General features: G+C 32.0%; 3 protein-coding genes across 3 annotated transcripts; all 3 read right to left on the bottom strand.

Moving 5' to 3' along the window:
- Window positions 1–6,688: 6,688 nt before the first annotated feature.
- LOC137809775 (cytosolic sulfotransferase 15-like) lies at window positions 6,689–7,345 on the bottom strand. Its single transcript, XM_068610860.1, has one exon. The coding sequence runs from the start codon at window positions 7,343–7,345 to the stop codon at window positions 6,689–6,691; it is 657 nt and encodes a 218-aa protein (XP_068466961.1).
- Window positions 7,346–13,612: 6,267 nt separating this feature from the next.
- Window positions 13,613–14,614, bottom strand: LOC137825144 (cytosolic sulfotransferase 15-like). Its single transcript, XM_068630818.1, has one exon. It carries the CDS (start codon window positions 14,606–14,608, stop codon window positions 13,613–13,615), a length of 996 nt encoding a protein of 331 aa, XP_068486919.1. The 5' UTR covers window positions 14,609–14,614.
- Window positions 14,615–15,599: 985 nt separating this feature from the next.
- On the bottom strand, window positions 15,600–16,693 carry LOC137809765 (uncharacterized). The gene is made up of 3 exons (XM_068610851.1): window positions 16,121–16,693; window positions 15,869–15,934; window positions 15,600–15,644 (listed from the first exon to the last, which is right to left on the bottom strand). The coding sequence occupies exons 1-3, from the start codon at window positions 16,691–16,693 to the stop codon at window positions 15,600–15,602; spliced, it is 684 nt and encodes a 227-aa protein (XP_068466952.1).
- Window positions 16,694–18,522: the final 1,829 nt, after the last annotated feature.

Genomic DNA, 18,522 nt, shown 5'->3' with positions numbered 1-18,522 from the left:
ATTTTGTAGTGAGGGGCAGTGGGTTTAAAGGCGGGTGGTGCGGTTGGACGTGTAATGAAGGTGAAGGGAGAAGATAAGTGAGAGTGAGGAAGGTGAAGGTGAAGGTGAAGGGAGTGAGAAGAAAAAGATGAAGTGAGCCCGTGCGGAAAAAAACTCTCCAAGAACCATATATAACGACGGTTCAGGCAGGAACCGTCGTTAAAAACACTAAAATTTTGTCAAAAACTACAAAAATTCCACCACCTATTTTATTATGACTGTTCTTTACAAACCATCTTTATACAGAGTCGTAGAATTAATATTTTGTACCAGTGACACTTCCACTCTTCAATCCAATCACAACCTTAAAGTGAGTTTAGCTCACGCTATTTATTTTATGTCGGTCTAACATTCGTTTGATCCATTTTATTTGTTCTCACGTTGAGCCACACTTACCTCTGACAATTAATGCCTTTTTTTTATGTATAGTTTCAAATATTTTTCCAAAATCACAATTCCTTCTTTCAAAAATATTGTCTTTGAACCATTTAGAAACCTAACCAAACATTACACAATATCGTGCATGTTGCTCAACGATACATAACAGCTGGTGACTTATATTAGGTGTTTACTATGTAAGCAAATGTACTAATTAAAAAAGTAGACAAAAATAAAACCAGTACTATAAAATGAGAAATGATATTATACAACAAGAAAATCATGAAATAGAAAGTAATTTTAGAAACAAAAAATATTTAGTTATTATAGTAACTAAATTAGAGACCATTTTATAAACTAAAAAAAATTGGTTTCTAAATTAGTTTCTATTATAGTTAAATGGTTTTTAAATTGGTATCTAATTAGCAACTGAGACTTTTGCTACCAAATTTAGAAACTAAATAATTGATAGTTAAAATCTTGGTAACTAATTACAATAATAGAAACTAATTTAGAAACCAATTATTTTTAGTTTCTAAAATGATCTCTAATTTAGTTAGTATAACAACTAATTATTTTTTGTCTATAAAATTAGATTCTATTTTATGTTTTTCTTGTAGTGATATATTATGCGAATCTTGTACTTCCAAATCATATTTCGTGCTAGCACAAAATGGTGTATAAGATTTCTTTTTGATATTTCTGTTGCAGTGCTATTTATATATTGTACATAAACCACATTACAACCAATGGTTGTCTACTATCATTATTTTTTATTATTAAATAATGTTTTATTACATGGTTTCTAATTAATATAAAAAGTTATGTATAAAACTATTAATACTAAAGCATGCACTAATTAACGGAAAAGGTTTGTTCTTTTTTTATATTGAGTCAATGTAAAAGAAAGTCTAATACACAATTGTGAGTAAATTCTTAATGCAAAATTGGAGTGTCATGGTTTAAAAGAACTGTAAGAGACAAGAAAACTCGAAGCTAGATAAACATAGTTCTTTATTCATAAAAAGCATAAAACACATACATATTTTGAAAAAGCAAAGACCAAATATTATTTGATTTACACGATACAACATGTTGACTCTTATTTTGTTGCATGTTAGATTGGAATCTAAGAATGCACTTTAAACGATAGACCTGATCCACTTAATTTTTCTTCAATGATTTTAGATAACTTTTCTATCATAGAAGGAGAAAAGTAATTTATCCAATCTCCTACTTTACCTTTCCGAAAGAAGTTTTTCTTCTTTGTAATATTGTCTATATATCCTGATTTATTCACTTCCAAATCCTTCATTTTCTCAAATTTACATAGATTGATTATGTTTTCAATCACTTCATTACTATCTCGTCCTTGAGTGATAAGAGAGTCCAAGAACTCTACAATTCTTTTCACATGAAATACTGTATCTTCTTTAAGATCTTCATACTTCAAGAACAATACTATTAAAGGATACGGATACCAGAGTTACAGAAGGATCCTAATATTAATTGGGAGTCTTTTCTAATTATCAGTTGCTTCTCCTTATAGAAAAGAATAATTGGGTGTCTTTTCTAATTATCAGTTATTTCTCTTTATAGAAGGGAATAACCTTTATTTTATTTTTGTGTTATGATTCTAGTATTTAATATTGATTATTTCCTTCTTTAGTTAAACCCTAGAATGAGTGTACTACTTGTATATATTCAGACCATTTGTTTTGATTTGAATAACAAGAAAGAAGAGATATTCATTCTCATATTCTTTGTCTTCAGTTTACTCTTTTGTTCATCTCTGTTCTCTTTTGTTCATCTCTATTCTATTTTGTAATATGGTATCAGAGCCATTTTTCGAGCCTATCCTAGCGAGTGTTTGTGTTGGGCCTATCGTGCCACCCGCTATCGGACCACCCATAATATATAGTCTCACGCATGAGTTGGTAGTCTCGGCATGAGGGGGTGTGTTGGAGATCCCACATCGACTAGAGATTAGAGCCTTTCATAGTATATAAGTGGGTGCAAACCTCACCCCATTGAGCCGGTTTTATGGGGTTGAGTTAGGCTTAAAGTCCACTTCGTAATATGGTATCAGAGCTCTGATTAGAGCTCTGGTTGCTACATTTATCTATGGGTGAAATTGTTGACCCCTCACAAGATCTTTGTTCACCTTACCATGTTAGTTTATCAGGTAATTCATCCTTGAATAGAGTTTACTCTCTCATTACACAACAAGAGAGACAAGTTTTTGGTGATCAATCTAAGGCAATGATTGCTACTAGCAAAGGAGGTTATAATAACAATGCTATGATCTATGGCATGGGTGGTGGATATGGAAGAGGAAGCCATGGAAGAGGATATACTTCCAAAATTTGCAGTTATTGTGGAAAGACAGGGCATACCATTGATACATGCTATAAAAAGCATGGTTTTCCACCTTATTTCAAATTTAAAAATCAGAACCATCATCAAAGTCATGCAGCCTTTCACAATACAAATTTTAACAATAATGAGCAGAATCATGAAGGTTCAAAGTCAGAAGTGGAGTCTCAACAAATTAGTTTTACTCCTGAGTAGTATCAAACATTGTTAGCTCTTTTACAACAGGTCAAATCTAGTGACAATGTTTCTAGTCAAGTCTCTGTTATTCCTTCCAACATGACAACGCAAACTGGTAATAATTCTATTTCTTCTTCTAGTTCTTGGATTATTGATAGTGGTGCTACTGATCACATTTGTTCATCCTTAACTTACTTCACTTCGTATCGTCAAATTGATCCTATTTATGTCAAATTACCAAATGGAAATCAAGTCATTGCCAATTATTTTGGAAGTGTTTTTCTCAATCAAAATCATGTCATAGACAATGTTTTGTATATTCCTTGCTTCACTTTTAATCTTCTTTTAGTAACAAAATTGGTTGATAGACTATCTTGTGTTCTTACCTTTGATTCTAATGGTTGTCACATTCAAGACAAAAACTCCTTGAAAATAATTGGTTCTGCTAAGATGCAAGATAGACTTTATATACTCAGGATCCCATCTTACCAGAAATTTCAAATTAAACCCCTTGAATCTACACACATCATCAATACTGTTAATGTCAGTGCTAGTGATCTAGAAACCCTTTGGCATTTTCGATTAGGTCATATTTCAAATAAATGTATTGATGTTATCAAGAATAAATTTCCTTTTGTTAAATATAACAAATCTTTTGTTTGTGATGTTTGTCATTTTGCAAAGCAAAAAAGACTTTCTTTTCCTATTAGTACATCTAAATCGGAAAAATGTTTTGATTTGATTCATGTAGATATTTGGGGACCATACTCAATACCATCAATTCATGGTCATAAATATTTCTTGACCATAGTTGATGACTATTCGAGGTACACATGGATTTTTCTTTTGAAACAAAAATCTGAAGTTGTTAAGGTTTTGGAACATTTTGTTATTTTTGTTCAAACACAGTTTGAGACAACAATAAAAATAATAAGAAGTGATAATGGAACTGAGTTTGTCATGACTAATTTTTTTGTCAGTAAAGGAATAATACATCAAACATCATGTGTCAATACTCCACAACAAAATAGTATAGTTGAAAGGAAACATGGTCATTTATTAGATGTAGTAAGAGCTCTTATGATACAATCTCATTTACCCAAAATTTATTGGTCATATTCTCTGATACATGCTGCGCGTATTATAAACATGCTTCCCACACCTGTTTTAAACTATTCTTCCCCTCATGAAATGCTTTTCAAAACTGATGCAGATTTTAATGGATTAAAGGTGTTTGGTTCTTTATGTTATGCTAGCACTTAGTCAACAAATAGAAGAAAATTTGATCCAAGAGCATCAAAATGTGTTTTTATTGGTTGTCCAAGGTGGAGAAAAGGATATATTTTGTTGAATATTGAATCAAGAGAAATTTTTGTGTCTAGGGATGTTGTCTTTTATGAACATGTTTTTCCATACCAAAGGGTTCAAGATACTAGTAATGAAACTAACAGTCCTGATATTGATGATCAAATTTTGTTTGCTGAAGATCAATCTGTTTTAAGTCAGCCATCACAAGTCATTCTTGCACTTTGTGAAAATACACCTTGTGATAATGTTGAAAATTGCAGTGATAATAATTGTGAGTCACAAATTGAGGTTTCAGACGTAGATTGTTCCCATATAGACCAAAATCTCAATGAAAATCATGATATAGAACAAAGTTCTGAATCAGATCTATCTGTCCGAATGAGCACAAGAATAAAAAGATCACCTGAGTATTTAAAGGATTATCATTGTAATCTTAACGTTTCCAATACATCTTCAAGAGTTAAATATCCTTTGAATTCTATTTTGTCTTATAGCAATTTATCACCTTCTTACAAATCTTTTGTTATGTCTCTTTCTTCACATGTTGAGCCAAACACTTATTCTGAAGCTGTGAAACATGACTGTTGGAGGAAAGCTATACAATGTGAGATATCTGCTTTAGAGTCAAATCAAACTTGGGAGACTGCTCTTCTGCCTAAGAACAAAGCTGCCATAGGTTGCAAATGGGTATTCAAAATATAAATATAAGGTTGATGGGACAATTGAAAGGTATAAAGCAAGGTTAGTGGCAAAGGGATATACACAAACAGAAGGCATTGACTACCTTGATACTTTCTCTCCAGTAGCAAAGATGACCACCATAAGGTTGCTTCTTTCTTTAGCTTCTATTTATAATTGGGAATTGAAACAATTAGACATAAACAATGCCTTTTTACATGGAGATTTGAAAGATGTATACATGGTTGTTCCTCCTGGATTGACTTCTATTCCACCAGGAAAAGTTTGTAAACTAAAAAAGGCTTTATATGGTCCTAAGCAAGCTAGCAGAGAATGGTTTGCCAAACTGTCATCATTTTTGCTTTCTATGGGATATACTCAATCTATGAATGATCATTCCTTATTCATTAATTCTTCTGAAGGATCTTTTACAACATTATTGGTATATGTGGATGATATAATATTGACAGGAAATGATAAAGAAGAGATTGCTCGAATCAAACAAGCTTTGAATTAGACATTCAAGATTAAAGATCTTGGGAATTTAAGATATTTTCTTGGTCTAGAAGTAGCAAGAAGTAAGACAGGAATAATGGTAAATCAAAGGAAATATGCATTAGAATTATTAACAGATGCAAGTCTTTTAGCCTGCAAACCTACACCCACTCCTATTGATAATCATGAGAAATTCTCTTCTATTGGAAGTGTTCCTTTCACAGACATTCAAGCCTACAGAAGATTGATTGGAAGACTTATGTATCTCACTAATACCCGACCTGACATAACATTTTTTGTGCAATTTCTTGCTAAGCTTACAATTGGTCACTATAATGCAGCGATTAGAATTCTCAGATATATCAAAGGGGCTCCAAGTCTTGGTCTATTTTTCTCTTCCACTACCTCTGTTCATCTGAAAGCCTTTTGTGATAGTGATTGGGGCACATGTAGTGATTCAAGACAATCAATGACTGGTTTTAGTGTGTATCTTGGAAATTCTTTCATATCTTGGAAATCAAAGAAGCAAGGAACAATATCAAAGAGTTCTTGTGAAGCTGAATACAGGGCAATGACTACTGTTACATGTGAAATTCAATGGCTAACTTATCTTCTTCAAGATTTCAAAGTTCCTTTTGAGCAACCATCTCTTTTATACTGTGACAATGACTCAACAAGATACATTGCAGCAAATCCAGTGTTTCACGAGCGTACAAAACATATAGAAATAGATTGTCACGTGGCCCGGGAAAAATTAAAGAAGGGTCTCATCCATTTGCTTCCCATTTCTACCACAGAGCAACTGGCTGATATTTATACCAAAGCTTTAAGTCCTCAATCTTTTAAGAATATTTGTTCCAAGCTGGGTCTCATAAATATTTGCTCTCCAGCTTGTGGCGGGGTATTAAAGGATACGGATACCAGAGTTACAGAAGGATCCTAATATTAATTAGGAGTCTTTTCTAATTATCAGTTGCTTCTCCTTATAGAAAAGAATAATCGGGTGTCTTTTCTAATTATCAGTTATTTCTCTTTATAGAAGGGAATAACCTTTATTTTATTTTTGTGTTATGATTCTAGTATTTAATATTGATTATTTCCTTCTTTAGTTAAACCCTAGAATGAGTGTACTACTTGTATATATTCAGACCATTTGTTTTGATTTGAATAACAAGAAAGAAGAGATATTCATTCTCATATCCTTTGTCTTCAGTTTACTCTTTTGTTCATCTCTATTCTATTTTGTAATAAATACTTTGTTTGGTCTAGTTATGCTCTCCTCCCAGTAACCTAACATATGACTCCACCATGGACTAAACCCGATTATCCCATTACAATACTTTTCAAATGCTTCCTCCAAAGTTAATCGAGGTGAAGATACTGACTTCATTTTCGTAAAGAATTCCCATGCTGAAACAAAAGTATCAAATGGATTTCTACGTATATAAATGATCTTGCAATTGGATTTTGTGATGGATTCGGGCAATGAAGAGAATGGTAAGTGAGTAGAAAGAAGTCTTGGCTCACTCATGTTGTTGAGGGAAAGAAATTTGTCATGCAAATCATGAGACAAGATTAATTCAGGGTAGCGCACAAGTTCATGAGGATTGGAAGAGAGTAATGGATGGTTGTCGAAAGAGGAAAAACGATGATGGTTTACAATGACAAAAGCAAGGGCTTTCAACCATGTAGTACCTGATCTTGGAAAGCTGTTAACAAAAACATCAGTGTCTTTTGCATCAAAATGATTTTGAAAGTTGTTCACTCCTTGAACATAAAATGATGGGCACCAAAAATCTTGAAATAGATGGAGATAGGGAGCTGCACCCAAACCACTCTCCTTGGGAAGGGAGAGGATTAGGTCATTTGCTTGTTTGTGACTTGCCAAAGCCATTGGAATAGCTTGAATATGAATGGTGAGTGAATAGTAGAATTGGATGATAACATAGCTTTGCACGAGATAGCTTTTATAGAATTTTAAAATCCAAACCCCTGATGCTAGACTATGAGATACCTAATTTTAATATTGTAAATAGAAAGTAAAATTGTCAATTTTCTAAAACCTTCATAAAGATGGCATGTGCATTATATCTCCATTGCACACGTGGTTACATCTGCATGATATCTCCATTGCACACGTGGTTACGTACAAAATGGTATTATTAATAAGAAAACTTAAATTAGTTGTACAAATGGTTGACAATCATAGAAAATATTCACTTGGTATCACACGAGGTGTATATTAATTTAAACTTGTGAATAATATTATAAAATATTATGTACAATATTCTAATTTAAAAAGAACGTAAAAGAAATAATAATTTAAATCTCTTTAGAAAAAAAAAATTAAAAATGAAAAAAAAAAATTAAATTGGCTGACTATTAAAGGTTTGGTTCTAGTTAACCTTTAAAGTCTCTTCTACTTGTTTTTTTTTCTTTTTTTTTCTGACTAGTGTCTCGTTTCCTGAGTTGTATGTATTTAATTAAAAATAAATTATTTTTTTAGGTTGGTAAGACTGTATCTTCTAGTAAAAAGTTAGTGGCAAGCTTATGGGAGGAATGATTGTTCGTTTCTATGCGATTTTGTATATAAGTTGGATCACCCCTAAAGTGATTTTGATTGAATTAAATTTGTATGTAAATATTCGTATGTAATGCTCATTTTATATCTGGATCTGGATCTGGATCTGTATGTAATAATCGATACGTAAATTAATTTCTTGTGGTGAGATGACACTCCATGACAAAAGTGAGCAATTAAGTCCATAGTTCCATATACTCAATCTCCACTCTCTCATTCAACAACAAAAGTTGATCCTTAAGAACTCTGTGATTGTATGACCCTCAATCGTTGATGGTAGGTTTCCTATACAATTATTTAGAGTGGCAAATGTTATGAAATTATGTTAAAAATATAAAGAAAGTTAGAAATACAACCAACAATTACTTACATAGGTCTCTTGAGAATGACTATCTACTCAACCACCCCTCTTGAAAAACTACATACAAGTCAATCTGGTGATTTCAATTAAAATTTTATATTGCAACAGTCATTAAGTATATAAACATGGATAATGATTTTGTTCATAATATATTGAAATTACAATGGTGAATTTGCATATGAAATTAAAGAGTGACAGGGTAATTTAACTACAAAATTAAGTTAACAAGATTGGGATTGAACTTTAAGTTATCTCACTTACTTGTATTTGGAATTGATAAAGATACACTACAAGAAAATCATGAAATAGAAACCAATTTTTAGAGACCAAAATAATTAGTTACAATAGAAACTAAAATAGAGACCATTTTAGAAACTAAAAAAAAAAATTGGTTTCTAATTTAGTTTCTATTATTTTCTATTATTGTTAAATAGTTTCTAAATTGGTATCTAATTAGCAACTAAGATTTTAGATACCATTTATTTAGTTTCTAAATTTGGTCTCTAAAACCTTGGTTGCTAATTAGATACCAATTTAGAAACTATTTAACAATAATAGAAAATAATAGAAACTAATTTAGAAACCAAATTTCTTTTTAGTTTCTAAAATGGTCTCTAATTTAGTTACTATTGCAACTAATTATTTTGGTTTCTAGAAATTGGTTTCTATTTCATGATTTTCTTGTAGTGATATATAATGCTCAAAACTATTCATATTGATGTGGAACATGTTAAATAATTCATACTAATTCCTCAAACATGAAATTCATACGAAAATTTTCTAAACATTGATTCCTCATCTACCCAGCAAATTAACAAACATTAAGATTAAATGTTGTAATGTAATCAATATGTTCAAATCTATTACTAACAATAAAATCTATCGAATATTTTTGTTTAGGTCATATTCTTAGAAGTACTTTCTAGTTTAATCTAAGAATCAAACTTAGGAGTCTATTGATCAAAGATAATTTAGCAAAAAGCACGAAACGAAAATACCAATAACAAGTAGAAATAGAGGACTATATATAAATATCACCAAACTACATCTCAGTTCAAAATGGATTATGTTTAATCCTAAGAAAGAAGTTAACTACTCATGATAACCATTACAAACATCAAGATTGAATACAATGCAAAAACAAAAGATGACCAGAGCTTTATCTTGTCTTCCTTGCTCCAGAGTTGCTAAAAATGTCCATTTTTCCTCCTCTTCTTTGTCTTAAACCTTGTTCGTCCATTGGATTAATGACACTACAAGAAAAAAGGATTTTAACATACGTTATTTAGCGGAAGTTAATATAACCTTAGGAATTAATTTAATTAATGGAGATTTTTTTAACATTTGTTAAGTTCCAAAGGTTATTCTAAAACCTAAGCAAAATAACAAAGGTTTTTTTAACCTTAGTTAAATTTCAAAGTCTTATTTTAAAACCTCAGCAAAATAACGGAGGTTTGTTTAACCTTCATTAAATTCCAAAGTTTTATTTTAAAACCTCAGCAAAATAATGGAAGTTTTTTTTAACCTTTGTTAAATTCCAAAAGTTTATTCTAAAACTTCAGCAAAATAACTGAGGTTTTTTTTAACTTTCAGTAAGTTCGAAAGGTTTATTCTACAACCTCAGCAAATTAAGAGAAATTTTCTTAACCTTTCTTAAGTTTCAAAGGTTTATTCTAAAATCTGAACAAAATAACGGAGGTTTTTTTAACCTTAATACAAACACTATAGAAAGATTTATTGTAGAACCTCAATACAAACACTATAGATTTTTCAAACTTGAAAAAATAATTATAATTAAATCTATTTATAAATAAATAATTAAAAAATATATAGTTTTAATATATTTTATAACTAAATTCTATAAAATATTGAAAGTGTAAATTTACATTACAAATAAGTTTTTTAAAGTTTCAAAATTTTATTTTAAAAACTCAGTAAAATAACTTTGGATAATAAAAATTTCAACAACTAATCTTAGATAATAAGTATTTCAACAATATTTGCATATTTCTTATGATTGATGATAGTTGGTTTATATAATTTCATACGAACTCATACTTTAAAAAATTGATTTATTTTGTTTTAACTTTTTATGTACATGTATATTTATACAATTTTACTTTTAGTTATGATTATTAATATTTAATTCTCATTATTTTAAAATATTTTAAATTAAGGTTATTTTAAAATGCATCTAATAATTAATTCACTGTGAAAGTGAAAAATAATAAAGTTAATTTCTCCTCACATGATAATGTAATTATTTAGGATATATAAAGTAGTGATAAACATCAGTTGATGACGAGTTAGGTAACAGTGGTTTGTGACCCAAGTTAGGGTAGTAAAGTGATGGAAGAAGCAATATTGGAGTAAAAAGAAAATAGTGCTTTATTTAGTGTTTCTTCTCCTTAGATATAATAAACAAAAGTGTGGCTGAATTGTGATTCCTCTCTAGGACTGTCATCCGCGACCATTGAGCCTGTTCTGGAGATCATTGTGTCTACAATGGAAGAGAGAAGTCAGGAGGGTCACTAGAGATGGTGGAAAATGAGGTTTAAGGTTATTTCAAACGACAATTCATTTTACGAAAATTTTGAAACTCATGGTATTTTACGAAGGTTCTTAAATCCATGGTATTTTACGGAGGTTCTTAAACCCATGGTATTTTACGGAGGTTTTGAAACACATGGTATTTAACAGAGTTTTGAAACCCATGGTATTTTATGAAGGTTTTGAAACCGTATTTTACGAAGGTTCTTAAACCTGTGGCATTTAATAGGGGTTCTAAAAGACTTTTCTTGAGGTTTAAAAAAACCCCAGGGAACGTGTTCCCCAGGAATAGTTTAGCGAGGGAAACTGCAACCCTGGGTGAATGACTTAATAGAGGTTTAACCTTGGATACGGTAAAAATAATCCATTAAAACCATTTTTTCTTGTAGTGGGAATTCTCATGTCAGATAACTAGTCTTTGCTAAGGCTAAAAGACTACTTATCTTGGAAAAATGGTTTTCCCCATCAAGCGAGCCATGCCTCGCTTTAGCGAGAATTGTGCTGAAAAATACTCTTTGAACGATTCTTGCTTCATGACTCAAAAACATATATTTGGATTCAATAATTCTCTTAGGGGTGATTGTTATCTTAAACAACAATTAAGACTAGAAGTGACCAAATTTTCTCATAAATTTATTAAATATTGACATTTATTAGTAAGGTGTGAGTGAATTCTTGAAGTTTTAAGTTCCCAAGGTTTTTTTCATTAAGTATTGAGAAAGATGCGTCGTTAGTTAGTTGTGGGTCTCGGAAAAACAATGGTTGGGAGTGGTCTTTGACGTGGAGAAAAAAATCTTTATGACTGAGAGAAAGTCCAAGTTAAGAAGCTTCTTGAGGTAGTGCACAACTCGTGCCCTGTTTTGGAGAAAGTTGATAGGTGGGTTTGGAAGGAAGACATACTTTAAGAGTTTTCTGTTAATTCGGCTTATGGAATCTTAAGGTGTGGTCATGAGGGGGAGTGGTCGGGGATGTTTAAATTATTTTAGAGGATTAAGGCTTTGCCCTCCACTCAGGTTACTGCTTGGAGGGTGCTGGGAAATAGGATTGCTACTAAGGCTAATTTACTTAGACGCAAGATTGTGGTTAGTAGCGTTTTGTGCTGCTTTTGTGGGGTAAAAGAGGAGGAGTATTCTCATTTGTTTTTTGATTGTAGAATAATCTGGTTGGTGTGGAATCTCTGTTATGAGTGGTTAAACATTTTGTTGGTTGCCCCCATTCATGCTTTCTCTCATTTGTTGCAATTCAGGTTGTGCAATACTTCGGAGGCGATAAATTTAAGGTTGGAAAATATTTGAATAGCGACGTCATAGGAATAAGGTTATTTTTAAAGACGGAGTGTTGGATTATTTTGAGATCTTTTCTTTGACCCAATTAAGGGTTTGGTCTTGGATCATGTCTAAGTTCCCCTCAGCTTGCTTTTCTTTCTCTGATTGGTGTCTCGATCCTATGGTATGTCTTTACTTGATTTAGATTGGTGATGGAGTTTGTTTTTGTCAGGTTTAGTATTTTTAGTATTTGTAATAGTTGTTTGGAAGGTGTTAGGTAGTCAGGTTGTTCTTGATTCGGTGTATAAGGATTGAATCACCTATGAAGTAGTTCATATGTATATAATCTTTATTGCTGATAAAAAAAATGTGACTAAATTTATAAATTATATATATGACTTTTTTTAAACAACTCACTATTATATTAAAGAAACAATTTAAGTTATTTTTTTTAAGTTATTTTTTTTAAGTTTATAACAATAAGAGAAATTAAAATTTCAATTTATAGTTTCATGGTTCAATTTAATTTTAATTATAACCTTCATATTAAATAACATTTGGAAAATAAAATTTTATAAGTCTTTATTTTTCATTATTTTAATAATGTCCCTTCTAAACTTCATCATCATTTTTTTGACAATTAATTTCAAATTTTGTTGTAGTGTTTATTTTTTAATTTTTAAAATTATCAATTCAAATAAAATAATAACTATGAAATTAGCGTCTCTAAAATGTGTATAAAAATCATTATTATTTATTTAAATTTTATGCTTATAAAAAAATATTATTTAATTTTTATGATATTACAAATTTGATAACATTTTCTTTCCTCACTCATTTTTATTTATTTTTAAATACTCCTTTTATCCATTATTTTCTTTACATAACTATTTTTATCTCTTTTTTTATTTCTTTCTTAATATTTAAAAAAAAATTAATAACTTTAAAATCAAAAGTTTTTTTAAATCATATCAAATATTAATCAAAATAATAATCCTTTAATTTACTTTTATACTTATAATCAGTTTAATAAATAAATCATTTCAATTACATTTATTTATCATACTATTCAATTAAAAAAAATAGTTATGTTGGCTTAGCCAACTCAATATTTTTTAATTTTATTAAAAAAATATTATATTTTATATTGGGTCGTTGTAAAAGAAAATCTAATACTAGTGAGTAAATTCTTAATGAAAAGTGGATATCATGGTTAAAAACAATTAAGAGATAAGAAAATTGGAAGCTAGATAAACTAGTTCATTATTTATCAGAAAAGCATAAAACACATACATATTTTGGAGAAACAAAGATCACAATATCATTTCCACACAACACAATACAACATGTTTCTTACCTAGTCATATAATGCACTGGAATTTAGGAATGCACTTTAAATGGAATTTAGGAATGCACTTTAAATGATAGACCTGATCCACTTAATTTTTCTTCAATGATTTTGGATAGTTTTTCTATCATAGAAGGAGAAAAGTAATTTATCCAATCTCCTATTTTACCTTTCTGAAATAAGTTTTTCTTTTCTGTAATATTCTCTATATATCCTGATTTATTCACTTCCAAATTCTTCATCTTCTCAAATTCACATAAATTGACTATGTTTTCGATCACTTCGTTACTATCTCCTCCTTGAATGATAGGAGAGTCCAAGAACTCTACAATTCTTTTCACATGAAATACTGAATTTTCTTTAAGATCTTCATACTTCAAGAACAACACTTTGTTTGGTCTAGCTATGCTCTCCTTCCAGTAACCTAACATATGACTCCACCATGGACCAAATGTCATTATCCCATTGCAATACTTTTCAAATGTTTCTTCAAAAGTTAATGCAGGTAAAGACACTAACTTCAATTTGGGAAAGAATTCCCATGCCGAAACAAAAATATCAAATGGATTTCTACATATATAAATGATCTTGCAATTGGATTTTGTGATGGATTCAGGCAATGAAGGGAATGGTAAGTGAGTACCAAGAACTCTTGGCTCACTCATGTTGGAGAGGGAAAGGATGTTGTCATGCAAATCATGAGACAAGATAAATTCAGGGAAGGACACAAGTTGATGAGGATTGGAAGAGAGTAATGGATGGTGGTCGAAAGAGGGAAAACGATGATGGTTTACAATGACAAAAGCAAGGGCTTTCAACCAGGTAGTACCTGATTTTGGAAAGCTGGCAACAAAAACATCGTTGTCTTTTGCATCAAAATGCTTTTGAAAGTTGTTCACTCCTTGAACATGAACTGTTGGGCACCAAAAGTCTTGAAATAGATGGAGATAGGGAGCTCCACCCAAACCACTCTCCTTGGGAAGGGAGAGGCTTAGGTCATTTTCTTCATTTTCTTGTTTCTGAATTGGGAAAGCCATTGGAGTAGGTAGCATATGAATGGTGAGTGAAGAGTAGAATTGGATGATAACATAGGTTAGCATGAGATAGCTTTTATAGCAGTTATTAGTGGTCCAATTTCATTAAATGAATCAAATAACTATGTGTAGACGTGTGCAGCATGCATATTTTTGTTTAGAGAATATGTGTATACGTGTGCAACATGCATATTTTTGTTTAGAGAAATGCCGACAATAATAAACATGCACTGACACAGACTGTGGTTTTTTGATAACACAAACCTGTTTCAGTTTTAATATTCAAATTAAAATTAATGTTCTTTAGTTACAAATAAGCTATTCTTTCAAACAATAAATGCATGAAAATTTGAATTTGTCAAATTGTGCACACAGTAGAAAAACCATTAGTAATATAAATGTTTCTGTGTCTTTCACTGGTGGAGTTTTTGAGGTATGATAATTTGTTCAAAAGGAGTTTAAAATTTTAAAGAATAACTTTTTTTAACTAATTTGTAGATGTCCTGCTTGTTACTTGTATTACAGTATTTAGTTTCTTCGGATTTACTTTTTCTTGTGTTTTATTAATTAAGAAATAAATAATATTTTAAGCCGAGGCTGTAGTGAATTTAATTGACACTTGGATTCAAACTTACTCACTCTAAGAAGAAACTGATTAAAATGCTTCTTCAATCTCTTATATTCAGTAAAACCTATTTCCTTTTTTTTTTTCAATAAATTAATAAAATAAAGTGAGGCACTTTAGGGGTGTCTCAACCCATTATACATAAGTCATATCTGGTTAAAACTTTCAACATACGAAGACAAAGAAAATAGATGCTCCACTTACACAAAGAGCATAAGCTTTGAAGTCGCCCCTACCCATAACAACACTCTTACACAAAGAACCTTGTCTTTCAGAAAACAGCCCCTGCCCATAACAGAATTGGTTCTACAAAAAACCAGTTGAACACAAAACTTAAAAGTTACAAACATAATGACTAAGTGAGGCTCTATCCCTGATGTCCTTTTACATCCTTGGTCTCTTAACACTTTGGCCTGCTTCCAAAATAACCTGCAACATTTAAAGCTTAACAAAAATATTCCTAGCATATGATGTAAGGTTAGCTGTTAGAAATTTAGCAAGCTAACAACAAAGTGTTTAAATGCTTCCTCCCTTTTTTCAACTATGAGTGATGCTTGCTTCCAATAACTCTATTCCACTCCCTCGTAAAACTTTGTTGGCGGGCAGGCTACAATAAAGCATAGTCCTTCCATTCTGATTTTAGTCTTGATTACCTGCACCAAAAGACCATACCTTTCACGACTCGCAGCCATCACAAGGACTAAAATATGACTGTACCACTAAGTGATCAAAACACAAGAGGGAAAAAAACAAGACAAACAAGATCGTGCAAGGTAAATCATGCTTTCAGACCGAAAAAGTTACCTAGTTGCCATATTAATGCAAGTTTGTGGGGATAAAACCCAATCAGAAAAAGAGAAGTTTACATTCCTTATTTTATGTTTCATCCATGCCCAGGATTGTACCTGTGCCAGGGTGAAGATTTCATCTACATCACTCTTTGCTTGGTTAAAAATAACTCTATTCCTATGCTTCCAAATACACCATATCACGGAAATCCACAGACTTCTCCACAACTTATTACCCTCTTTGTTAAAGCACGAACAAAAGAATTGGTCAAAGTGGTTTTCCAGGACATTGTGGTTCACCGTACTAATCCCAAGCCAATTACTGCACATGTTCCATACTGAATTTGATACCTTACACGTAATGAGGATGTGTGAGGTTGACTCTTCCTCCCTCCCGCATAGGGGACAATATGTATCACTCATTACTATCCCTTTTTTGTGAAGATTCTGCTTCGTAGCTATCCTATCCAACATGGCCCTCCAAACGTAGAACTGAGATGAGGGCATTACTTTTAGATTCCAGAGATCAGCGAAACGACCATTTGTATTTCTATTCCCATTATATGCTAACTTTGAGTATGCTGATTTTACCGAGAAGTTGTCGGAGGATAAATCATTCCATAGCCATGAGTCCACCTTGTCTGAATGAAGGGATACTTGTGTTATACTTGTTATGAAATCTTCTACCATAGGTTTTTCCTACTTAAACCACGCTCTTCTCCAGCTGAAATCCCACTCCCAAACCTTTGAAGACCATTTTCCGAAACTGACAATTGGTTTATCATTTAACAAGGAGTTTTTGTAGATTCTAGGATATCTCTCTTTGAGTTGAGTATTGTCTAACCACTTATCTTCCCAGAATTTAAACTTTGATCCATATCCCACCTGCCAAATCATATTTGATTCGAACCAACTATTGTTCTGATCGAAGAGGCTTACTTTGGATAAATCCGTCCACCATCTAGATCTGTGCTTATTTCGAGCTGGTATATTTAAGTTTAACGTCCTCCAAGATCCATACTTTGATTCTAAAACATCCTTCCACAAGCCAACCTCTGGGGACCTCAGTTTCCATAGCCATTTTGCCAGGAGGGCCTTGTTAAAAAGGTCAATGCGTTTAATACCAAGGTCATCTTCCTCTTTTGGTTTACATATGTTCTCCCAACTACACCAAGCAATTTTCCTCCCTTCTGCTCCCCAGCCCCACAAGAAATTCCTTTGTAGCTTAATAATTTCCTTGCACACCCCAACCGGTGCTTTAAAGAATGACAAGAAGAATAATGGTATGGCATTGATAACGAATTTTATGAGACAAACTCTTCCCGCGAAGGATAAGTTTTTGCCTTTCCAAGCCGACAATCTCTTTCTTATCTTTGATAACACTGGTTCCCAAAAGGAGCATTTAGATGGATTGTCTCCTACAGGTAGACCTAGATAGGTGAAGGGTAGTTCCATTATGCTACAATGGAGGATTTCAGAGTACATTTTGACCAAGTTCCTATCCACTCCAACTGCGCCTATTTTACTCTTGTGGAAATTTACTTTAAGGCCAGAACCTAACTCAAAACATCTTAGCATAGCCTTAATAGTCAAAATGTTTTGCATACTTGATTCACAGACGAATAAGGTATCATCAGCAAATTGGAGCAGATTCACCTCGACATTTTTGTCTCCAACTTTAATTCCCGAGAATAAATTTCTTCTGGTTGCTTGATTTACCAATCCGGATAGGCCTTGGGCCACAATTAGGAACAAGAAAGGTGCCATAGGATCCCCCTGTCTTAAACCTCTTGAGGGTTTGAATTCTTTTGTTGGACTACCATTTACCAGTACTGAGATAGTAGCAGATTCAAGACATTCCCTGATCCACTGAATCCATTTCTCACAGAATCCTAATTTGCCCATCATATAGAACAGAAACTCCCAGTTGACCGAGTCATAAGTTTTTTCGAAATCCAGCTTCATAATTACCCCACTCCTCCTTTTTCTCTTTAATTCATCCACAACCTCATTGGCGACAAGGACACTATCTAAAAGCCCTCTATTTGATAAAAAAGCCGATTGTGACACATCTATGATCTTCTCAATGATTTTCTTAATCCTTATTGATAACACTTTTGTCAATATTTTGTATAAGCATCTGACTAAAGAAATGGGTCTGTACTCCTCTAAGAATTGAGGGTTCTCGGATTTTGGAATCAACGTTATGAATGAGGCATTACATCCTTTCGGTATTTTCCCTTCTTTATGGAAATATTGTACTGCACCAATAACGTCATTTTCTAATAATTCCCAGTACTTCTTTATAAAGCTGAAAGATACACCGTCTGGACCAGGGCTTTTACTGCTATCACAGTTCCATATGGCTTCCTTAATTTCTTCCTCCTTAAAAGGTTCAATCAGCAATTGATTATCTGCTTCCGTTAGAGCTTTGAATTCAACATTATCCAATCTGACTCCGATGTCCTCTTGTGCTGACATCTTTGTTTTGTAAAAATCCTTGACTATTTCCTTTACCT

This window comes from Phaseolus vulgaris, chromosome 11 (assembly GCF_000499845.2).
Source record: "Phaseolus vulgaris cultivar G19833 chromosome 11, P. vulgaris v2.0, whole genome shotgun sequence".
In the NCBI taxonomy this organism is placed as follows: Eukaryota; Viridiplantae; Streptophyta; class Magnoliopsida; order Fabales; family Fabaceae; genus Phaseolus; species Phaseolus vulgaris.
Note: the sequence above shows the minus strand (reverse complement) of the source record. Positions and strands in the feature narration are given on the sequence as shown.